General features: G+C 60.2%; 2 protein-coding genes across 2 annotated transcripts; one reads left to right on the top strand and one right to left on the bottom strand.

The window, feature by feature from the left end:
* The first annotated feature begins 6920 nt into the window (after window positions 1-6920).
* VAT1 (vesicle amine transport 1) lies at window positions 6921-16249 on the top strand. The gene is made up of 6 exons (XM_082332012.1): window positions 6921-7271; window positions 8806-9013; window positions 9351-9521; window positions 9607-9696; window positions 10605-10846; window positions 11929-16249. The coding sequence occupies exons 1-6, from the start codon at window positions 6933-6935 to the stop codon at window positions 12028-12030; spliced, it is 1152 nt and encodes a 383-aa protein (XP_082188138.1). The 5' UTR covers window positions 6921-6932; the 3' UTR covers window positions 12031-16249.
* Window positions 16250-16612: 363 nt separating this feature from the next.
* On the bottom strand, window positions 16613-23179 carry LOC309600008 (uncharacterized protein). Its single transcript, XM_082332009.1, has 5 exons — window positions 22923-23179; window positions 22225-22328; window positions 18330-21233; window positions 17777-17985; window positions 16613-17305 (listed from the first exon to the last, which is right to left on the bottom strand). Exons 1-5 carry the CDS (start codon window positions 23098-23100, stop codon window positions 17236-17238), a joined length of 3465 nt encoding a protein of 1154 aa, XP_082188135.1. The 5' UTR covers window positions 23101-23179; the 3' UTR covers window positions 16613-17235.
* Between the last annotated feature and the right edge of the window lie 89 nt (window positions 23180-23268).

Raw genomic sequence — 23268 nt, 5'->3', positions numbered from 1 at the left:
GACGAGAATTCGGGTCCCCCCATCATCGCCTGCCAGGCGAGACCTCAGAGCACGGGGGATGCGGCTGTCCCGGGGATGGGGCTGCCCCGCAAGCGTGGCAGCGTAGCTCATGTCCTCACCTGGGGTGGCTCCTGCATCCCGAGGGCCAGGAAGCTGCTGTCAGTGATTCCTGTTCCCTGGCTTTGCGATGTGTATGGCTGCAGCACCTCCCTGCCTCCCGGTCTCGCCTCAAGCGATGCGGTGAGTAACCGTCGCATGCTTGTTTCCTTCCACCTTCCCCGGGGAAGGGAGCTGGTGCGGGACTGTGGCATGTTTTGTAAGCCCCGTAGGGGTTTCGTGGCTGCCTTACATGTGCGCATGTCGCTCAGCTCTGATGTGGAGGAATGGAAAGGAAAGTTCATTGTGCTGGCGGCTGCGGGGTGGCCGTAGCTGTCACCTGGAGCAAGCCGGTCCCCTGGCCAATACCCTTTCTTCTGAAAGCTTTTTCACTGTATTTCTCAATAGGAATTAGGTTTTTGCTTCCACCCAACAGACTATCGTGCCCCTGCTTCAGAGGAAGCGGGAGGCTTCCTGCAGCGCGTGCTGCAGGGCCGCGCTGGGCTGCCCGCGGCAGGGCGAGCGGCCGAGTGCCTTTTGCTCGGAGCCGCTCGGGGCGCGCTCGCTGCTGAGCCTGCTGTCCCATTTGGTGCAAGGCACCTTTTGGCAGGCAACACTTGCAAAATATGCCAGGCAACCTACAGTCGCGGTGTAAATTTTCAGAATAGGATGCAGAGAGAGACATGCTGTGACTATCACGACGTATGGTGAGGCGACAGATGGCTCCCACGCATTTGCTCCTGAAAATGCTCCCCCAGTGGCTAGCTCCTCCCTTGCTGATCCGTGCTCTCAGGGACTTCCAGTGCTATTATGAATTAACTTCATTGTGTTACATTTGTGTTATTTCCTGTGCAAAGAAGCTGGGAGGGATCCTCGGGACCTGTGCGAGTGCCACGTACTGGGAGCAACCAACCGTCGCCAAAGGACCCACAGGCTGAAAGCCGGAGGCTCTGCCACCGAGTCGCTGTGCCTGCACAGAGCCGCGAAGTCTGGTCCCCCGCGGGCAGGCACAGGCTCGGGACCCGATTTTCGATGTGACGACGCAGGGGAACGTAACGAGCCAGGAGTCTCCCGTACTCTGCCGCACAGCCGTGACCCCCGCAAGGGGCACGCGTGGGCCTAATGAGGGGCAGACGAGGGTCGCCCCCGAGGACACGGGCAGAGCCCCAGCCCATCCCGTCACCCAGTGACACTCGCTCTGTATTTTCGTGGTGCGTGCGTTGTTAACTTGGTGCGTATCTTTTCTGTGCCATTTGTCTCGGTCTGCAACGTCATTTCCACTGGTAAGCCTCTAAACTGGGACAGAAATAAGGGACACACTTTAGTTTCTCACCAGATCCAGTCTTAAGTATCTTTTGGGATTTGTCAAACATGTGAAAGAGCTAGAAACTTGCCGGGCCACACTGCAGAGTATTGCTAACTTAACACTCAGCAGTTAAATCATTCAGTCCCGAATGGTGCATTATTTGATGGTTTCCCCTAGAAGTCGAAGAGGTGGAGAAGCAGTAGAGTTTGAACACACACAGCAAAAAGATACAAATCAACAGCAATTAGGAAGGTTAAAAGAAAGAAAAAAAAATCCCACCAAATCCCCTTTCATGTGTCCAGCCTGTTCACATTCCGTGCTAGAATAACGCTGATCTGACTCGCTGCTGGCATTAATGAAGTTTGCACCTCTGGGTGAGCAATTTAATTTATCTCAGCAGCCAAAGCTCATTATAACGGTCCGTAAATGCTATCAGATGAAAGCAGCATCCTTCGGCAATCTCAGGGATTAAAGCGAGGAGGCATTCAGCTGACAAGGCTTCTGCTGGAAAGACTGCAGTGGGAGCATGTGTGTCACAGGCTGGAGGCACGATACCTCAGCTGCTGCGGCGGGTTTGTGTGCCGAGAGAGGGATCGGGGCCCCTGTGACACTCGCTGCAGGTGAGCAGCCTCCTGTCCCCCTCTCTCGGGACACCTCTCCGCAGGGTTCGTCAGGCCCGGCACCAGCTGGAGCGGCGCGGGGGCCTGGGCGCTCCACAGGTTGGCTGCGGACTGATGGCTCTCCGGGGGGAACGGGAGGCTCCTCGGAGGGGCAGGGGCTTGAGCACCGAAGGCACACGAAGGGGGTCAGGGTGGGAGGAGGCAAATGGCCGATTCTCTGATTCTGTCCCCTTGGGTGCGGAAACCTCCTTGCCACATACGTCCCCTCCCACGCCGGATCCGGCTACTTGAAATACAGCTTCCACCGCTGCGCTGGCCTCCCCTCGCCTTGCTGCGGGCGGGGGCAACGCAGCACGCACACGGCCGTTCCCGTCGCGCCCTTCCTGCAGGGCTGCCGGCCACCGCTCTGCCGCGGCTGTCGGAGCGACGGAGCGAGCCCAGCTGGGTGCTCCCTGGAGAGGTGCTCGGCGGGGGTGGTTTCTCCAGCAGTAGGAGTGATCTCCACCACCTTCATGTTTGAAATCACTCGTCAAAATTAAATATTATCAGTTTTGCAATTCTTTTCCTGTGGAGAGTGGTGGAGATGAGGAGGGCAGGGAATGAACAGAAATAAACCCTTGAAACCTCAGTCTCTTTTCCATTTGATTTCAAATGTGAATTGCAGATCCCAAACTCCAGTTGGGGAAAAACGGTTTTCTTTATAAAGTCTTCGTTTAAGCAGCCCCAAGACGGTGAGGCAGCATCCCACGGGCTGCGTGTGCCCACGCAGGGCCGAGGCCGGCGGGAAGGTCCCTGCCGCCGTCTGAGGGACCGGGCTTCCCCCGGGGCTGCTCCGGCCCGGCCGGGCACAGGCAGGGGCTCGGGCTCCGCTGCCCGCTGCTGGGCCCTGCCGGGTTTCAGTACCACTCGCTTTTCCTTGCAAAGCCGCTTACGTGCCCGGGGGGATGCAGGGGACGAGGGGCAGCTGGCGCTGTCGGTGCGCAGCGGCGCCGGGACTTGCTGGGAGCCGGGGCTCTTGAGCAGCCGCGGAGCTTCCAGTGGCGCAGAGAAAACCGCCTCCCATTGCGACGCACACAGCGTGCTGCCCGGCCCTGCGCGTCGCAGGGTTACCTGGTCCCTTGAAGGCCACAATGAGCACGCGGAGGGTAGGTTTGTGCACCTGCAGCGAGGTAAGACATGCTGACCAAACAGTCAGCTTCTAATGGGTGCACAGCATGTGGATGTGCTAAGCCTGTAATTCTGGGGCTATGACTGTCAGGGAATTATTGATGCTGTGCTGGAAGGTTGATGTTAAAGAGAAAGATTCTCGTTTCACAGGGTTTCTCCAAGGACCACAGAAGAGAAGGCGCCTGCCTCCGGAGGAGGACGCGGTGGGATGCTGTTCTGTGCACACCTGGAAAACGGCCTCGCACCGGCCGTGCCCCCTGCTCGCGCTGCTCCCTCGGCCTCTGCTGTTTGGGTTTGTGCAGGGGAAGGTGCAGCAGCAGCCTCAGCCCGGCTCAGGCAGTGTTCTTTGTGGGAGTGACACTGTGCTGGGAGGATTTCTTCAGCCTGCTGTCAGCGTGCGGAGCGAACTGACGCTCCCCGAGCAGCCGTTACCGCTTGACAGCCGCCTCCATTGTCTCTGGGATCAAAACAGCAGCGCAGGGAGCCGTGGTGTGAGTGGCAGGTACGTCTGAGGGGCTGTGTCAGCTCTTCCACCCGCGGCTCTACCTGCCAAATCTAAACGTAATTTGCTGTGATACGGGCAGGGTGCCAGCCAGGAGGCACAGCATTCCAGGTACATGCGATGCAGCTGGGAGATCTCCTCTGTGTCTGCCTCTGGGTGCATCCCAGCGCTCTGCAGACCCAGGTGAGGAAAAGGCAGAATAGAGGCAGGAGGAATCTTTCTCTTGAGCTCCCAGCAAACCCAGGTAGATGGACTGAGGTCAACACTCGCTGCAGATCCAGGATGCCAAAATGTACAGCCCTGAAAACGTCACTTTGGGGCCTGGTGCCCCGTGGGGTCCGACTGCAGCCCCACAGCCCCTTCCAGAGCCAAGCCCCTGTGCTGGTCTGCAGCTGGGGGTGGCCTGGGAGCGGGTGGTCTCGGGGAGCGTGGGCAGCACCGGCAGAGCAGGAGCAGGGAGACGGCGGCACCCGAGCAGCGCCTGAGCGGGAGTGGGAAACCTCATCTCCGAGCGCATCGGAGACGCCCCACGGCCAGGCAGTCAGCCTCCGGCCCCGCGCAGGGCCGCAGGCAGCCCCGCCGGGCAAGGGAAGGCTTTTGTGGGCCTGGGTGAGCCCTGGGGCCGAGGCCGAGCTCCCACAGGCAGCTGGCTGCTGACCAGCGAACCGCTGCCAGGCTCTCTTATCTCCCGCCTGCTCGTTGTTCGGGTGTCCTTGAGAGCAGAGGAGAGGCACTGTTAGAGCCCTGTGAAAATAAAGGGAGGTGGGACAGGGAGGCGGGCAGGACGGGCTGGCATGGCTCCCGCTGCGGGCACGTCCTCCTCGCCCCGCTGCCAGAGGCTCGGGGGCAGCAGCAGAAGGCTGGGGAAAAGCAGGCAGGGAGCTCGGGGTGAGGCGCGGGGCTGTTGGGAAGCTGAGCGTCTGGGTGAGGGATAATGAGAACAGTTTCCTCGGTGGCCTGTGCCTACCTCTGGCTGTAAGCCACAAGTCAGCACCATTCCGAAGGCGCCGGCGCCCGGCTGCGTGCTCCTGTGCAGCAACAGCCCGCGGTTGGAGAGCTTGCTGAGAAACGGGGTGGAGGCGTGAGCACCGATTCCACTGGGAAAACTCATTGTTTTCCCTGGCTAACGCTCCCCCTTGCTAGCCCACGCCAGCGTCCCGTCCCCAGGGAGCGGCAGCCGGCTGCCATGCTGTGCTGGGGATCGCGGATCCGCAAGCTCAGAGCGCGCCAGCTGCGAGCGCCCGGCCCGAGCACGGGCACCGGCACCTCCCCGTCAGCTCCGCACCGACGCGCCAGAGCAGCGGCCGGCCAGAACTGCCCCTCTCAAAGCTGCAGCTTACGTACAGTGGAAAAAATACCACAGCAGAACACAAACTGAACTGGGTAAAGGCAGATTCACAGGGAAAATGTTACTAAACTGAGCTGATAAGGAAAGATTGACTCAGGAGCACAAGAGAAAGGCAAGAGCAGCCTGCCCAACCAGGCCAACCTGCCACTACGCCAAACTACCTCTGTCTGATCTGCTTTAGAGCGGCATGCAGCGGGAGCGGTCTAGCAGAAGAGGAGTCTGACGCCCAAATCCCACTGCCTTCGTCTGCCGTTCTCTGAGCCTTCAGGAGTCGTCCCCTTATCTCCGCTGTCTGTAGGGGCTCCCTCCTGGCCTGCGTGTTTCAGCCACCATAAGAGCCCTGACAACTGTGAAAATAAATCACTGAAAGGCCAAGTGCTAGGAAAGCTCCTAGAAGAGCAGTAGGAGACAGAGGGTTGTGCTTTGACTGCTTCTTCCTAATTTTGGGCGTGGGAGATGCCCAGACATCAGGAAGGCACATCTGTATTTTTCAGAGCTGAGCAACAGCAAACAAAGGTGTAAGTCCCAGGTGGACTGCGGTCCTCTCGTGCCCCTGGACATGAGCCTCCTCTCGTGCCCGCTGCAGCCATCCAAACACCCGTAAACGTGCCCCACGGCAGAGCCGGCTGCCGGGCAGCCTGCTCCCGGCCTCTGCCCTCCTGGCCGCTTTCCTGCCTTTGTGCTCGGCTTCCTGAGCAGCCCCAGCGCGCCCGGCTTGCACAGCTCCGGCCGGCCCAGCCCGGAGCGCAGCCCCGCAGGGCAAGGCCGCGCTTGGGCAGAGCTCCCGCTGGCCTTGGTCAGCAGACTGCATGCGTGTGAAGAGCGGGACTGCTGTCGCCAACAAAGCCCCTGGAAATGCTGGGCTTTGCTGGTCCGGGGGCCGGCCAGAGCCGTACGTCAAATGCTGTCGGCGGTGCTGGGGGTGCCCTGCCCAGCGCAGGCATTGTGCTGGGTTTTGCTTGGCTTGGGGGTTCTGGAGCACTGGAGCGACACGGAGACTTCCCTGGGACATGTTTTGATTTCCTTCCAGTGGTCTTTGCTTTCTTTTTGGGGGTGGATGTTTTTCTTTTTCAGGGGCTCTTTGACTTGTGTGCTTGAGCCGCCACCCTGCAATGGCTGCGGGTCGTTCGGGACGAGGACGTGCTCATCAGACAGCGGCCAGGCGAGGCGTGGATCCGGCCGCGCTCTTCACGCACAACCCTGCCCTGACTCAGCGGTGTCGATGGCCAGTGCCGAGCACGGGAGCTGGACACGGATCCGAGTAGCGAATTGCGGGAGAGGGCCGCCGTCTGCGGGCAGACGCTTCAGGAGCCGGAGCAGCGGCTGGATCCATCGATCCGCACCCTGCCGTATTTATTTGCCTTCAGTTAGAGGAGCGGGGCTCTCCTCCTGCCTCCTGTCTGCGAGCCTCGCCGCTGCCGCCCGCAGCCATTTCAGGGCAGCGGGCAGAGGCGTCCATGGAGGCTGCCTGCAAGTGACATCAGTGGCGACAAATCGCGGCGGCAGCGAGGCGAGGCGACAGCGCAGCGCAGCGCCCGCTCCGCCGCCCGCGGGCATCGGCGGCCGGGGCAGCCTTCGCCGGCGAGCGCCCGGGCCGCGGCGGCTCCGCTCGGTGCCCGCCCCCGGCGCCGGCCCCGGAGCGGCCGGGGGGAGCGGCCCCGGGGCGGGGCGCGGCGGGGCCCCCCCGGGCACCGGGCGGCGGAGCGGGAGCGGGAGGAGGACCGGGGGCAGGACCGGGAGCAGGACCGGGGGCAGGACCGGGGGCAGGACCGGGGCAGCCCCGCCCCGCCCCGCCCCCGCCCCGCCCCCGGGCCGCGCCCCGCGCCCCGGCTTTTCCCCGCCCGCCGCCGCCCCGCGCCCGCAGCCGCTCCCGCCGCGCCGCTCCGCTCCGCCATGTCCGCCGAGCCGGCCCCGGCCCCGGCCGCCGCCGCCGCCCCCCCCGAGCAGGCCCCCGGCCCCGAGCCGCCGGCGGGCGGCGGGGAGGCGGCCGAGCACCGGGCGCTGGTGCTGACGGGCTTCGGCGGCTACGAGAAGGTGAAGGTGCAGGCGCGGCGCGGCGGCGGCCCGCGGCCCGGCGAGGTCTCGGTGCTCGTCCGCGCCTGCGGCCTCAACTTCGCCGACCTGATGGCGCGGCAGGGGCTGTACGACCGCCTGCCGCCGCCGCCCGTCTGCCCCGGCATGGAGTGCGCCGGCACCGTCCGCGCCCTCGGCGACGGCGTCCGCGACCGGCAGGTGAGGGACGGCGCGGCCCGGCCCCGCCGCACTGCGGTGGCCCCGCCCCGCGGGAGCGGCCCCGCCGCCGGGCCCCCAGCCCCCGCCGCCCCCCGGGCCCGCCGCCGGGGCTGCCGTCGGGGCGGGCGGCCGGGGCCGCGGGGAAGCGCCCTTCGGGATCCGCCCGCGGCGGGCGGGCGGCGGACAAAGCCCCTTGACAAAGGGGCCGCGCTGGGCCGGGTGGGCAGGGCCGCCCTGCCCGCGCCCTGCCCGCGCCCTGCCCGCGCCCCCGGCCCTGCCTGCCCCAGCCCCGCGCGGTGCTGAGCCGGCCGCGGGACGGCAGGAGCATCGCTGCCCGCCCGCCCGAAGGGCCGCAGCCCCCGGGGGCTGGAGGCGCGGGCAGCGGCTGGGGGCGGCCCTGTTCCCTGGGGACCACCGCCTGTGTTTGCACGTACAAAATTTTCTCGTTAGTGGCGAGCGCTGGTAGGATGCTGGGCTTGAAGCATGACCGTGCTGTTTCTGAACACGTTTGTGACTGACCTCTTAAACTACACGAATGTGGAAGGAAGCGGCTCCAACTGCTGCCGAGCTGTCCAGAGCCGTCTGAGGGTGCTGAGGTGTGGCTGCAAGCAGGCTAGTTGCTCTTGGTGCTGGGCTTGTGGCCCGCGAGCCTCTGGCTGCTGCATTTCTAGCTACTCGGGGGGCAGGGGGGTCGGCTCTGCGTGTCCCAGCCCTTTGGGCCTTAGGGCTCTTGCAGTTATGGTGCTTTAAGATGATTCTCGGGTGCACAACTAGCAAAGCAGAGTGTCTCAAAAAACACCCAGTGTGTCAGAGATGATTCCCTCCTCTCCAGGAAAACATCTCCGTTTATTCAAGTGTGAATGCCAAACCCACACGCCGAGGAGCCTTTCTGCTCCCTGCCTTGGCTCTGCCTCGTGTCTGCTTGCTGATACGACTGCTTGGTGCTTTGCCGTCTCCTTCCCATTGCGCAGCGAGCAGATGTGTCTTGCCCAGTGGGGTCAGAGCAGATCTAGGGGGATGCCTGAGGCTTAGACCTGGGAGGTTTTCCTGAGGTTGGATGTGCTTTTTCCAGGGTTGATCCTGTTAAGCATTGCCGCAAGCCTCCTGCCCGTTGGCAGAATGATCCTTGCAAGGGGCAGCAGTAACATTTCACAGCCGGGCTCCTGCTCCCAGCTTGGGCAGGGAGGGCAGGACACGACCCCCCCTCCCTCTTACCCGGTCGGGGGTCTGTTGGCTGGGGCAGCTGGCAGCCAGGCAGCACGCTGGGTGCAAGCCAGAGCCTGGGGCACCTGTGGTCCCTCTGAGGCTCCTGGCGTGTGCCCAGGTCGGTGGCGAGAGGTGCTGGGCTGCGGTTTTCCCGACGAGTGGAGCGCAGGCTGCGGGCTCCCGCCCAAGCCCAGGGCGCTGCAGTCCCTGCAGACCTCCGCACGGAGAGCGGCACAGTGTATGGCTCCGGCATATGGAGCGCAAGGCTGTGATGACTCTGGTAGCCTGGGGCTTGTTTCAGACCACCTCGTCCTCTGTTTGATTTTAGGTTGGCGATAAGGTAATGGTCCTGGCTAGGTCAGGGCTCTGGCAAGAAGTGGTGAACGTGCCAGCCAGTCAGACCTTCCTGATGCCGGAGGGGATGAGCTTCGAGGAAGCGGCTGCTCTTCTTGTCAACTACATCACTGCCTACATGATCCTGTTTGACTTTGGGAACCTGAGACCCAACCAGAGCGTCCTCATCCACATGGCTGCAGGTAAATAGTTCTTGCCAGCCCGTGCTGAGGCTCTTGGCCTCAAGCACGCAGCTTCTGAATGGGTGGCACGGAGGGGGAGCGATCAGAACCGGGCTGCGCTGACAAAACGTCGCCTGCCAGAGGCGTGGGCTTCGCACTGACCCAGGCGCCGGCAAACGCCGGACCCTTTCCCAGCAGCTGGAATCGGTCTCCCCCAGCTTTGCCCCAGGCAAAGCCGTTACGCCGTACCCTCCCGGCGCTGTGCGATTGGTACAAGCAGCGATAGTTTACCTATCCAGAGGCTTTTCTGACTACTGGGGCTGTTTGCTTCTAAGTCTTTCTCACTGCTGGTTTTCAGGTGGCGTGGGAACTGCTGCCATCCAGCTGTGCAAGACTGTAGAAAATGTCACCATTTTTGGCACAGCATCTGCCTCCAAGCATGATTCACTCAAGGAGAGCGGAGTCGCTCACCCCATTGACTACAGAACGATGGATTACGCAGAGGAGGTCCGGAAAATCTCTCCCAAAGGTACCGTGAGGTGGAGAACTTCTACAGCTGTCCTGTGTTTCTTTCAAGTGCAAAGAAACTTCTAGTGACTTTCAATTCCCTCTAGGTGTTGACATTGTCCTGGACCCCCTGGGAGGATCCGATACGTCCAAAGGATTTAACCTGTTGAAGCCGATGGGCAAACTCATCACTTACGGTAAGCGTGAGCAGCGTGCCCAAACCCCAGCCCCTGCGTAGGAGGGACCGTGCAATGGCAGGGCGGGCCCGGATCTGCACGGGGATGCTCCGCGCTGCTCCGCGCCTGGACGCGCAGCCGTGAGGGAGCATCACTGTTGCTGACTGCTGCCTGTGTTGTAGTTCTCTTATTTCACAAGGTCTTTAGGGTGCCTCGCCTGGGTGAGGCACTGAGGGGAGTGAGGTTTGTGCCTTTTCCCGAGAGCTCTGCTCACAGGCTCCAAGGCTTTACCTCCCGTGGCGAGATCTCTGCTCGAGTATGAGCCAGTGCCTGCAGGGGAAGCTGGAATGTCCTCACGGAGGAACGCTGGCACAGCTGCTTTGTCCAGGCTGACTTAATGCACAGCACTAATAGAGCCTTGCTTTTCTTCTAGAGGATGTGTGGGTGATGAGGTTTGAGGCTACTGAATACTTATCTCTCCATTCCCCAGCCCTGAAACACTGTGATTTTGTCCCGTAGACAAAGCCCTCACACAACGCCCCGTGGGATTCCAGACGCTTGCAGCAGCGTGCTGCTTCTGTTGTCCCAGCCACTGCAGCGGGTGGCTGCCCTGAAGAAGCCCGGCTGTAGGAGAAGGGGAGTGCTGTCCTGCCGGCCTGGCGGGATGCGACCTGTAACCCTCTCTTGCCTCTGCCAGCTCTCCAGTCTAGCTGCACTGCTGCTGCCCTCCTGAGAGAGGAGTTGTTCTATATTTTTGCAATATGTGGGTGCCAATAATCCAAATTCTGCGTATCTTGAGGCCGAGGCAGGTACCAGTTTCCACTGAAGGTCGACTGGGCAGATCCTGATGGGATCCGGTTCTCGCCTCTGTCCTCCATCCTCTCGTGTTGTGTTGATTCCAGCTCACCTGTGGCTTGCCTTCCTTTCAGGGGTAGCAAACTTGCTCACTGGGCAGAAGAAGAACCTCATGGCTATGGCTAAAACCTGGTGGAACCAGTTCAGCATCAATGCCTTGCAGCTCCTACACCATAACAAGGCTGTGTGTGGCTACCACCTTGGATATATGGATGAAGAATTTGAGCTTGTCGGAGGTGTTGTAGCCAAGCTGGTTAACCTGTACAGTCAAGGCAAAATCAAGCCCAAAATAGACTCTGTATGGCCCTTTGATCAGGTGAGTCTGAGCTAACATATAGGCTGGCAGCACCCAGAAATTACTGGGCGATTGTTTTCTGCACAGTGAGCTCTGGATCTGTGTGAGCACCTTGTTCACGGGGGCTGAGCTGTTGCAAATGTTTAGTAACCATCTGCTCTCAGACATTCAGTGCCCTTTTCCTTTTAAGACATTAAGGGGGAGTAAAGCAGCTGGGCTCTTCTGCTCCAGCGCACAGAGCTGGGCGATGGCAGACGGCGTCCCCATGGAATAGGGCGGGTGCTCAGCTGTGCTCCGTGGGCAGCAGCGGCCCGTGGAGGGGCTGGGTTGTGCATCAGACTGGAGATTGCCCCAACTCTGCACCCTGTAATTAAGCAGACGGCTGGGAGGGTTGCTGCTGCCCTTCCACGAGGGAAAAAGAGCCCCGGCAGTGAAGCAGAATGAGGATGTTGGAAGGGAGCGGCAGGTTTTTCAGCAGCTCTGCTATGCTCAGAGTTGTTGCATCGATGTGTCCAGGCCGTCAGGGTTTTCCCTTGGGAATCCTTTGCTGGGGTAGGACTGATTGCAGGGGAGCAAAGGACTCGGTCGTGATCAGTCGGTGTTAGTACCCGAGAACTAGTCTGATGCAAATGCTTGAGGAAAACTCAGTTGATTCCAGGCCTGGCCCAGGTGCTGTTTTGCTTAAAAATAATAATAATAAAAATCTATGCATGTGTTGTTCGGTGGTTGCATAGATGGCAGAAGCATTGTCCTTCTGGCCGTCAGCTGGGTTTCTGCAGTGCTCCCCTCTGTTTGGAAGGGAAGCTGTGGTGACACACGCTTCGTTCTTCCACGATTTGCGTAGCAGAGCATCCCTGGGTACGTTACGGTTGGTCTGTGTGAATTCTTGAGGACAGTTTCCTACGGGCAGGCTGGGGTAGCTGCCCAACTCCGTCCAAAACGCATCTGCGCGGGGGCACCCGAATGCTGGGCAGTTGCTTGGGCTGCCGGGAAGCTGCCTCCTGGGTGGCCCTCGGGCAAGTCTGGGTGGACCGCGGGGCCGGGAAGGGCACGACTGCGCTGCGTGGGGGGCGTGGGTCTCACGAGACTCCCGTTGCTTCCAGGTGGCCGATGCCATGAGGCAGATGCAGGAGAAGAAGAATGTTGGAAAGGTCATCCTGGTTCCTGAGGCACCCAAGGAAGAAGCCAAAAAAGAAGAGAACTAAGAGATGTGTGCAGATTGTGAATTCATGGTTTAACTCCCTGATCTTTGGGACCTGGAAATGGACAGATCAGTAGCTTCCATCTTCACCAGTACAAGAACATCGTGGTTAATGTTGAGATGAGGTTTGCATGCTCTCGTTGTGACTGACCCTTTGCCAGATAGGCCTCCTGCCCTAGCTCTCCGTTTTGAAGCCTGTTTATTTCGTACACTTTTCTAATCACTTGTTTCTCTACTGAATTTCCAAACTAACCTTATTTTTCTCTGGCAGTGCAGCTGAAGCTCCAGGCAGTGGGTGATTAGCAACCGGGTAGCCTGTCGCTGTGAAGTCCAGATGTAACATGCTGTAGCAACTGCCAAATATCTCCAACAGAAACCGAGCCCTGCTGAAGCATTTGCGCTGTCGCCTTTGAGGAGCCCGTTCAGCAGGAGAACGGGCCGGGCTTAGGCCGTTCCCGCAACAGCCAGAGGAGAAGCACGGCTGGCCTGGTTCAGTTCCAGCACGGGCTCCTCGGCTGTTTGCACTAACCACGCGCTCTCCCCTCGGCTTCCGTAGGCCCCTAACGCCAGTCAGATAGCAACAGGTCACCTTGTCTTTGCCTTGCAAATAACCATCCTGGCATTTTGGAGTCGACGGCATACTGCGTTTAATTTGCAGTCACTTCTCTGTGCGGTCGGCAAATAACCTGGCAGGCTGGGCTGTGTCTGAATACAGAAGAGAGGTTTCAGTTGGGTAACTCGATCTTGTCCATTTTCTGATTCCAAACTATAGGGAGATCTAAACTGTGTCTGACTTTTAGAGACCATAAGGACTCAACTGTGTCTCAAATGACTGGAACAATTGATGTTGGCTCCGTGCTTTATTCATGTTGGGCTCCAAGTTGGTATTGTTAAGGCTAAACTTCACCCTCGTGTTTGTATTTCCAAGGGCTGCGGTGTTGAATCGGACTTCAGCAAGGTGGGAACAAAATAAACCCCTGTTAATGCTCGCTCTGTGCTGTGCCCTGCGCGCTGGGGAGGTGTCGCAGTTTGGGAAGCAGCTTGCAAGAACCAGGGCTGTAAGCCTGCTTCCCAGGAGCCTGGGCTGGCTCCTTCTGTGGCACGCTGCTCAGCAAAGCTATCGCCAGGTTACCGGTGTAGGTGGTAAACTGCCCAGCTCTGTGTCAAGCCTCTCGGCCCGGGCATCCTGAGCAGTTTAAGCTGTGCTTTCCATTCTCTTCTAGCTAGCGCATTAGGTGTCCGCTCCAACCAGCTCTCGCCTCGTGCTTCAGTGCCGCAGTAGGGCTTGACTCTTCCTCCCCTGCAACTGCAAGTCTTGGGCCCCTTGGGCCCCTTTCAGCACCGAGGCTTTAGGAACGGCCTGGGGTGCTCCTCCCCGACCAGGACGCGGTTTCTCTTCCTCTTTTCTTTCTTCCGTGCATTTGGAAACGTAGCCGTGCAGAGACCGAAGCCTGGTTCTGTGAGCACTTGACGTCCTGGCCGGTGCCCCCCTCCCTGCCGGACCCTGCTTTCAGCCCCCAGTGACTGGGGTGCTGTTCGTGCTTCCTTTGAGGCTTTGTCATGGGTCGTAGGTGCTGCGGGCTTTTAGGCTTCGTTGTGGATTTGAAAAGGTAAATCTGGGGGCACCAAGAGCAGCTGCCCATCATGGAGGAGCTCGGGCTCCAGAAGCAAAACCTTGCTACGAGGAGTCCCGCTTACCCGAGCCCCGAGGAGGGAAGGCGCCTGCTGGGCGAAGCCCCTCCGCTGCTGGAGAGCAGCCCCGCTCTACCCAGGGCTGGGGTGCCTGCGCAGGAGCGTGGCTTCGTCCTCGGCCAGCGCTGGCCTCCAGCGGGGCTCCCGTCTGCCAGCGCAGCTTGCACTTCAGGTGCTTGGGCTCCGTCCCTCGTTCTGCCGCCTTGTAGAAATGCGGAGGCGCAGCCTCTCAGGGACTCGCCCTGGCTAACTTTCAGTATTAAACCAACCCCGTTCCCTACGACCTCAGAGGAGGGCTGGAGCCCTGTCACAGGCCCTTGTAGGTCCATCTCTCGCACTTGATATGTGAACTTCGTAAACATGGTCCGATGAAACTCGCAAGCACAACTTCTAACCTTGCTGAATCCAAAATCTTGCTGCTTCTCCTTTCAACCTGCCCTCTCGTGCTAGTTTAGATTAAATCCAACAGTGTCTAATGCTGCTTTACCAGGTCTGACAACAGAAGGACTGTCTAAATTGCTGAAATGGGAAGTCTGGACCTGTTCCTCCGAGAAACTGGAGTTCACCTTGATGAAAGAGCAGCGTGCTCAAACGGCACACAACCCTGCCCGTCTTCAGGCTCTGCCCACTTGTAAAGGGGAAAACTATCAAATTGTGTTGCACAGTAACATCCTCCCCTTGCTTTGCTCTCGGCTAAGCGTGAGTGCCTTACTTGGCTGGCCTCGGATCAGGCAGCGTCGCGAGGCTCTCGCGGTCCGTCCCTCCCCATGCAGCGTGGAGGAGGGCCGCGGGAGCCCGGCAGCTCCCGGTAGCACACCTCTGCCGTGCTGCCTCGCGGTACGCCACAGAACTCAGTATCTCAGTGCCTTCTTCTGCATGCCTGTGAGGACTAGGAAGTCACTGGAGCCTTTTCCATTCTGGCCTTTCAAAGTATTGCCAAAAACCTGTTACGACTCTTGCTAGCTCTGTTTCGTGAACACTGGTGATGTAGTCTGACTTACCGTGACTAAGACGCTCCCTTTCCGTGCATCACAGCCTTTCCAGGGCCGTCCTGGTGGTGCTGTGCTCCCCACCCCACGGAGCTGTCGCAGAGCCCCGTCTCCCCCAGGGCAGCGGTTTGGCTCCGGCCGGTCCTCGAGCGAGGCGTTATCGGCTGCCCCAGCCTTGGCTTTCGCAAACAATCCCGGCTCTCTTCGGGCAGCCGCTCGTGTATCTTCTACCTACAAATTCCTGAAGCCCTTATCGGGGCAGGAGCGCTAAGGGTCGCTGTCTGGTAGAGTTTAGCACCGACTGGTTTATGTCCCCTGGTAGCAACAATGTTTTCTACAGAAAGACCAAGAGTAAATGTAACCTTGCTCTTCACTGCCGCACTGATCAGTGCTCTGCCCTGGGTGGTCGTGGTTAGTCGTTTTTTGGGTGTTTTTTTTACTTCTTTTTTTTTATGGACAAACATTTTATGGGCCAATAAGTATAGAACCTATGTAAAACAACTTCAAGTGTCTTAACTCAATAAAGTTAACCAGCAGGTTTGTATACTAAGGACCAAAGCAAAAAAAACAAAAACCCTAGGATAAAAGTAATTCCACTCAATGTTGCTTAACTGTTTAGGGCAAAGTTGTGCTGTTGAGGAAATGGGAGATTCCTGTGCTTCAATGGCCTGTGCCATTCCAGCTATATCAGAAGTGCAATTTGATGTTTGTCTTACTGATCGTCTGACCCAAAGGTTGTGCCGTGAGGAGTCCAAGCGGGAAGCGTGAGCAAGGCGTCGGGGAGCGGCGTCCCCGGCCCTGCCCGCTGCCGGTGCCGCTCCGCTGTCGTTACTGCAGTCGCCTTCCCGGACTGGGACTGCTGGTCTTGGACAAAATGCGACTCCTTTGCTATCACCAGGCAGCTTTTGTCACGGTTTTGGCTCTGGTTTCTCTCCAGCTCGCTTGTGTTGTGCAACTGCAGAAGGGGAAGGGCGCAGCAGCAGCCTCGGCTTGCGCGGAGGAGCATGGTCCCTGCCGAGTACTTTGAGACGGGGGAAGGAGTTTAGCTGTACATTTCCTTTCGGACACCTGCATTAAACTATAGAATTGATCGACCAGGGAGAGGTAAGAAGCATTGTGGGCCTCGGGCTTTAACTGGTGCAGGATCCTGGCCCGCTTACAGCTGCTATCATAGGTGTAAAACCACTCGTGTTGCCTAATGAAGTCTCTGGTGTGCTAAGCCCTGGTGATGGCAAAGTGTGACTGGCGAGTAGGACATGAGCGTGATGTGAGATGCGTTAGACTCTGAGCCTCTTACAACATATGGTCTGGTCTGTACTGTCTGAGTCGTGTTGATTTGCAGATATGTGATATGAGTGGTGCTCATCCTACAGACACATGGAAAAATCTTTGTTTAAAAACTATATTCCGCTTTGTGCGTGTAACCAAGTTGGACAGAAAGCAAGTGTGCCAATGCTGTTTACATGACTATAATGTGTAATGCTCCTCTGTCTAATGTTACCATATGCCTTATGTGTTTCAAATGTTAATTAAAAGCATAACAAAACCCTCAGAGGTATGTTGCTCAGTCTTCTGTTGGAATGAACCCTCTGCCCCCCACTTTTATCGCTTCTCTCGGCAGTCAGCAGGTGGGCACATTCAGTTTACAAATGCGAACTCTCCCGGGGTGAGAAGATGCCTCTGCTCTCAAGGACAACTGTTAGCTGCTGCCTCGAGCGTTGCAGTGATCATCTACCGTCCTGTTCTGGAAGGCAGCTAGGGTGATTTTTGTTTGCAAAGCCCTTAGCTGGCCTCTGCCCTTCACTCCGTGTCTGGGTGTCTCTATAGCCAGCTGAGACTGAAATGGGTGCCTGGGGTGATGGTTAGACAAGGCGCAAACAACCACTACTAAAAATGTGGGAATAAGTCTTGTTTATTTGTGTTTCTCCACTTAGAGACTGTCCAAGCCTGTGTATTCTCCGGGGAGGCAGCAGTCCCGGGCGCCGCGAGCTGTCCCTGCCCTCCCCAGGGCCACTGCTGGCCCCGCGCAGGGGCTGGGGGCTGCGGCTCGGGGCTGTCTGCTGGAGGACTGAAATGGCTGCGTGAGCAGCTGACGTTAATGGCAGCTCGGCTCCGGCCCTGGCGGCGGCTCAGCTGGAGCCTGCCTGTAGCGGCCGGAGGTGGAGACTTCCAGAAGCCGGGGCTGGGCTGCACGCAGGCTCCTGCCCGCGTTTGGGTTTCCTGCTGGAAGCCATGGCGGGGCTCAGCCGGGAGCTGGTGTTGAACCAAGCTGTGTAAGGGGCTGGGGAGGGCCCGCACCCAGGCGCGGCCGGAGTTCCAGGGAAGCCCCGATCCATGCTGAGGCTGGGGGCGGTGGGTGGGGGTGCTGCTGTCTCTAACGCACAGATTTCTGGCTACCTCTGGAGACACGGGAGCTCCCTGGACAAACACCAGCTTTTTCCTGAGCTGTCTGTGTTAAGCTGCAGTTTTGTCAGCTGGAAAGGAAGGTGAAGCGAAGGCAGGGGCGGTGGCTGCTCAGGCAGGGCGTCTCACACAACACCCAGCTTCTTCAGTACTATGCAAACCTCCCGGAGGTACTGGGCGTCCGGATAGCCGTTCCTGTGGGGCAGAGGGAAGTGCTGTAAATCCTGCTGGTGGTGCTAAAACCACCGAGGGGAGCAGCCGTTTATTTTTGCCCCATCCCTTCAACAGGGGCTGAGGGTGGAAGTCCTGCTCCCTGGCAGCTGCCGCTGCCCGCAGGCACAGCCTGCACCCAGAGCTGGCTGCAGAGCGCCGTCACGGGAGAAGCCAGGAAAGCTGTAAGTGAACAGGGCCTGGAATTCTTGTCCACGGGGAGCTTACGGGTGTGGGATGGGCAAGGGTGTTAGCTCCAGCTGGAGGGTGCCAGGGCTGTCTGCCACACCACAGCTGCCCTGCGAGCTGAAGCAAAGGGAGGCACCAACTCTGCCACTGCGGGAGCCTGGAAGAGCCACCCATGCCAGCATTTGTCAACCTGGAGCCCATGGTTCTCCTCCTCTGATTGCTAAAAAGACCCACACACCTGGAAGCTTGGGATGAGCTGGGCCATACCTGGCTTTGCCTCCATCCCAGGAGGTTTTGTGTGGGATAAGGCCCCACGTCACTCGTTCCTCTCCGTTGCAGGACTTGATCTGGAATGTCAGCCCATGCTCAAACGCTTTCTTCAGCAGCATTGCTGTCTTCTGCCCTTCCCTGTTGTCGGGCAGGAAGGCATAGAAATACCCCCCTTTGTAAGGCTGTCCTGGGCGGGGGTCACCAACCTTAGGACAGGAAAAAAGCATTTTAAACAACAACCTGAGTGCTGTGCCTCAGAGCTGGCTTCTGAGCTTCTGTCCAGCTCGAAAATACACCGACAACTGTGGCCCGCAGGGGCTGCTAGTCGCTTTGCACTAAAACCAGAGGTCACACGCTCTTCAAAAGCAGCAAGCTGCTCCCAGACCTGGTGTGGGGCTTGCTGCCTTCCACGGGGCAGCACCTCTGCTGCTCTGCGTGTGGGGCACGGAGCGGTAGCTGCTCCCCCCCCTTCCCCCTGCCCCAGCCCCACTGACAGAACCCATTGCACGTCCTGCCGCGGGATGGGGAAGCCCCCGAGCTGCGTACCTACCCCTTGCACGCCGTCGGGGATGTTGTAGGCGACCTGCAGCGTTGGGTCTCGATAGTAGCCAGGCAGATTCTGAGACAGGGAGGAGATCTTGAACGTCCCTGAGATCTTGCGGCTCGGGGCAACCGAGGAGGAGCTGCAGCAAGCTGGCTGCATACTGTCCGCTGCAAAACATGTCCTGCACAAGGCGTGACCGCAGGGGGCCTGGCAGGTCACACCTGAGCCCTGGCAAGCATCACACTGGCCCAGGGGGGTCTTGCCGCTTTCCTGTCCAAGGCTGGGGCCTCTTGTCTGCTGTGACGAGAGGTCAGGCTCCTCCTGCACGTTGCTCCTGCCCGGTGGGAGCAGGGCCCGTTCCTGGCCCCTGGGCTCTGCTGCGGGTGAGCGTTCAGCTGCAGCTGCAGGCGGCTCAGCAGCCGTAGCCCTGTGCAGCCAGGCGGGCAGGGAGTGAGGAGCGCCGTCTGCTGCAGGCGCTGGCGACCGCAGCTGTCCCATCGCTTCACTGTGGCCTCCTCTGCTCTTGTCTCTTGCAAACTGGAATTTGTCTGGCAAAACCTGCTTTAGCCGTGCAATGTCAGGCTCCCCCGCAGACAGTTTTGTCTTCGGCTGCTCCTGGGACTCCCTCAGACCAGCAGGACTTGGCTTATCCACTACGCCAGGGCTGAGAAGGCTGCTTCCTCCCTGCACAGCCCCAGAATCAACGTGGTCAGTGGCCTCCTCCTGCCCCAGGGCCTGCTGGAACCTCCAAGGGCTGGGGGACCTCTTTTCCTCAGCCTCTGGCAGCTGCAAAGCCCTGAGCTCATCTGCGTGCTCTGCTTTATCGCTAATGTTCAGGTGCTGCAGGTCCATCTGCAGGGACTCCAGGCTGCCGGGAAGGGCGGCACCCAGCACCGTGTCCTGGCTTCTGCTCGGCTGGCCGACACCTGCGTGCCCCGTACTCTCTGGTCCTGGAGACGAGGATGAAGACTTCAGGACATGGAGCCTCCTGGAAAAAAACGCGTGGAAGGCCTCAGTCACTCCTCGCAGCACCTCCTTGGGGTAGGCAAGATACAGCTTGTACTTGTCTTTGCTGAGTCCAACCTGGAGGGATTTTCCTCGCAAGAGGCTGCACAGTTCACCCAGGGCACTGTCATCCGGACCATCTACAGCGAGCTCCGAGTAGCTCATACTCTGACACACAAGGTCAGGACACTTCTGCACAAGAGCTTCCACCTTCCATTTAGCCTGCAAAAGCTTGCTCCTGTCCGCGGCCTGCAGCGTCAGCACCGTGCAGTCCCCAGCACGATGCTCGGAGATCTGCACGCCTCCACCCCTGCACAGCTCATCAACAGCAGAGCGGCAAACGTCTTTCAGGTAAGACCACTGCAGGGAGTCCAGGCTCATTTCTTCACTCACCCTGCTGCCTCCACCGCCTGCCCTGCCAGCGCTGTCGCCTTCCTTCGACCTCGGCAGGGAGAAGCTGTTGGAACGTCGCAGCAGAGGCCTGGATTCAGAGGGTTTAGAGTCTAACGCAGAAGAGGTCCTTGCCACGCCAAAGGTACTAGACGTGCTAGCGAGGGGGTGGTGCTTGGTGGGACCTGAGCCTTGAGAGTCCCCAGGATGCTGCAAAGTGCCGTTGTCTTTGCCCCCAAAGGGAGACAGAGCCTTGTGTCCTGCAAGCCTGGCACCCCCCTTCACATGGTCCCGTTCTTTGGGGTCCTTCTGCTGAGACCCTGCTGCTGACCCCAAAACCACATCTGTTGTAGAGACGCGAGGCTGGTACTGCTGGGGCGGCGTGGCTGGCTCCCTGGGGCCGAGAGCATCCGTCTCTGACGAGTGCTTCCCAGAAAGCTGCGCCTGTCCCACCGGTGCAGAGTCCTGATTCAGCAGGAGGCCCCGGCTGGCCTGAGACCTGTCAGCTTTCAGAGGGCCGAAGTTGGCAGCTAGCCTGAGCTCAGCTTTCTGCTCCAGCCTGCCTGGGCTGAGCCTTGAGGTTGAGGTGTCCGCGGGCGCTTTGGGCTTGCGCAGCGCAGCCGCTGTGGTGCGGGAGGTTGCTGGCTGCGAGGGCAGGGAGCTGCTGAGCCTGCCAACCGCCTGTGCAGCACCTCTTCTGGTGCTGAAATCCTGAAGGTACTGCTTGGCCTGGGAGACATCAACAAGGTTGCCAATAAGATAAAGCTGCTTCTCGTCCTCATGGCAGAGCAACTGGGGATACAGTTCCTGCAGCTCACGTGTCAGAGCCCTGAGTGCCTGGCTGTCCATCTCCAGTCCTCCCTTAGTGATCTTCTCCTTGCGCAAGCTCACCTCCAGCTGCTGGTAAAGCTGCTGCAGGGCCAGCCGGGCCTGCCGCAAGGCGTCCATGTCCCCAGGCACACCTGCAGATGGCTGGAGGTACAGTATGGCGATGCCATCGCCGCTAACATCCACCACATCCACACGATGCTGGCGTAGCACACCTTGGTACTCGGCAGCACAGAACCTCTGCATGTACAAGCAAATGTCCGAGTCCATCACTAGGGAAAAGTCCTCCAGCTGCTCCACAGCTTCCCCATCCACTGGGCCCCGAGGCGATGGGACTTTAGCTGCCTTCTCACACACTTGGTCCCAATTCGGCAGCTTTGCTGTCTCCCGTGCTGCCTCAGCGGAGTCGGGCGCCTGCTGGTGATCAGGCATTCTGGTCTCTGTGGCCAGGTGGCTGGAAGCTGGCAGGAGGATCTCTCCGGCGGGTTGGCTCTTGAGGTTCAGGCTGCCCAGCAGGTCTCTGCTGAAGGCCTGCAGCTCAGTGAACGGTCCCTTGACCACGCAGTGCGTGTTCTTGGAGTCGAAGTTGAGCTGCACATTGCTGTAGCCTTTATGCACGTTCTTCAGGAGGGTTTTGCCAGCAGGAAGCTTGCCGTAGTCAACTACCAAGCAAGCGCGTATGAAGATCTGCAAGTAGACAGCAAGGGAGTGAGAGAACAAGGACCAAAAATAAGCCCCCTCCAAGGCACAGGAGGAGGCAAATGCACCTGACACTCGCCACAGCCCCTGCATTATTGGGACAGAAGCGACGACGTGATCTGCCACCGCTCCCTCTCAGCATCCTGCTTTCAAGGGAGACGGGAGCATAACACAGGCAGGCCTGAAGGACCCAGCCAGCCCAAGCGCCTCTTGGACCATGCACCCATAGTCAAAAGCCTTCTGCAAACCAGGAACGGGAGGGGCGAATCGCACAGAGACGTGGCCCCACTCCTGCATGCCGGGAGCTCCGCAGAGAGCCCAAACGCAGGACATCCCCTGTCCCTTCTGCATCTGAAATGCAGTTGCCCTCTTGCTCTCCCAGAGCTTCAGCTGCAGACCCTCCAGCAGTCTGGCACCGCAGGCTTGCAGAAAGGTCTGCAATGCCAGGCTAACTCCCGCGCCCTTGTTGCCACTGCTCAGACATGAAAACATGAGACGTGGCCACTGCCGTACTCCCTTGAAACTGGAGGAAGAGGCAAGAACCCTCCAGTGCCTCCTAGACACCAGCGTGCCTGTCTCCTGAGAAGGAGAGAGGAAAAATACACCCTGCGTGTCCAGCTAATGACATGGCCTGCAGCTGGCGGCGTGGCAGAGGCATTAACAGGATCCCCCGTGTGCCACCAGATGGGCTGGGAAAACGCGCCCCTTCCCTCCAGCCCGGCTATTCTTCCTTGCTTTGACAGGCACAAACACCAAACAACCGAGCGCACAGCCTGCCTGGCGGTCCCTGTGTTATTAGCACAGAAAAAAAGAATTCCTCATTTGAATATGAATAAAAATGGATTTGCTTTAAGCCTAATTAAGATTAAAGGAGGGAGCGAGGTCTCCCTTCCTGTGCGTCTGCCAGGCACGGAGCCGGTCTGGGAGCCAGCTGGGGCTGTCAGGGCCGCGCGGGCAGGAGCCGCCGGCTCCTCGCTACCTCGTCGGGGCTCAGCTCCGCGACGTGCGCCGTCACTTCCAGCGGGTATTTCTTCTCGCCGATCGACAACACGTGGTTCTTCATCTTCAGGATCCTCTGGGCCACTGGGTGGGAAAAGCCAAGAGCCGCCCGCGTCAGCCCAGCCCCGTGCTGGGGAGCAGCAGCTCCGTCCCTGCCCGGAGCACACGGTGCAGGGGGGCAGGGGATGGGGCTGGGTGCTCGGGGGTGGCCAGAGCCCAGGGGTCAGGCCCGGCTGTGGGGGCAAGCAGCCTGGCTGTGGGGGCAAGCAGCCCGGCCGCAGGGACAAACAGCTCGCCTGTGGGGACAAGCAGCCCGCCTGCAGGGGGCAAGCAGCCTGCCAGCGAGGGGCAAGCAGCCTGGCCAGCGGGGGGCAAGCAGCCCGGCCGCGGGGGGCAAGCAGCCCGCCTGCGGGGGCAAGCAGCCCGGCCGCAGGGACAAACAGCTCGCCTGTGGGGACAAGCAGCCCGCCTGCGGGGGCAAGCAGCCTGCCAGCGAGGGGCAAGCAGCCTGGCCAGCGGGGGGCAAGCAGCCCGGCCGCGGGGGGCAAGCAGCCCGGCCGCGGGGGCCAGCAGCCCGCCGGCGGGGGGCAAGCAGCCCGCCGGCGGGGGGCAAGCAGCCCGCCGGCGGGGGCCAGCAGCCCGCCGGCGGGGGCAAGCGCGGCCCGCGGCGGCCGTTACCTTCCAGCGCCTCGAAGGTGACGAGGGCGCCGGCCGGGGCGCCGGGCAGCACCCGCACCTCGGCGATCTCGCCGCCGCCGTTGCGGGAGCGCAGGAAGTGGATGGTCAGCTTGTCGGCCGCCCGCTCGGGGGGCAGGTCGGCGGGGAGGCCCCGCACCCGCACCGTGCGGCCCGCCATGCCCGCGCCGCGCCCCGCCGCGCCCGGCGCTCTCCCGGCCCGGGACTCCCCGCCGAGCCCCGGCCCCGAGCCCCGGCCCCGCCGCCGCCGCCGGGAAACGAAAGCGAAAGCGGGGCCGCCCCGCCCCGGCCGGCACCGCCCCCGCCCCGGCCGAGCCCCGGGCCCCGC

This window comes from Platalea leucorodia (assembly GCF_965183815.1).
Source record: "Platalea leucorodia genome assembly, chromosome: 22".
In the NCBI taxonomy this organism is placed as follows: Eukaryota; Metazoa; Chordata; class Aves; order Pelecaniformes; family Threskiornithidae; genus Platalea; species Platalea leucorodia.
Note: the sequence above shows the minus strand (reverse complement) of the source record. Positions and strands in the feature narration are given on the sequence as shown.

What these genes read in the sequence shown, in the direction of transcription:
- LOC309600008 (XM_082332009.1), bottom strand. Translation starts at nt 23,100, where the DNA reads ATGGCGGGCCGCACGGTGCGGGTGCGGGGCCTCCCCGCCGACCTGCCC. An exon ending in CACCTTCGAGGCGCTGGAAG is followed by an intron (nt 22,329 to 22,922) that starts GTAACGGCCGCC and finishes TTTCCCACCCAG; the next exon opens with TGGCCCAGAGGATCCTGAAG. An exon ending in TCCCCGACGGCGTGCAAGGG is followed by an intron (nt 17,986 to 18,329) that starts GTAGGTACGCAG and finishes TCCTGTCCTAAG; the next exon opens with GTTGGTGACCCCCGCCCAGG.
- VAT1 (XM_082332012.1), top strand. Translation starts at nt 6,933, where the DNA reads ATGTCCGCCGAGCCGGCCCCGGCCCCGGCCGCCGCCGCCGCCCCCCCC. An exon ending in CCGGAAAATCTCTCCCAAAG is followed by an intron (nt 9,522 to 9,606) that starts GTACCGTGAGGT and finishes AATTCCCTCTAG; the next exon opens with GTGTTGACATTGTCCTGGAC. An exon ending in CTGTATGGCCCTTTGATCAG is followed by an intron (nt 10,847 to 11,928) that starts GTGAGTCTGAGC and finishes CGTTGCTTCCAG; the next exon opens with GTGGCCGATGCCATGAGGCA.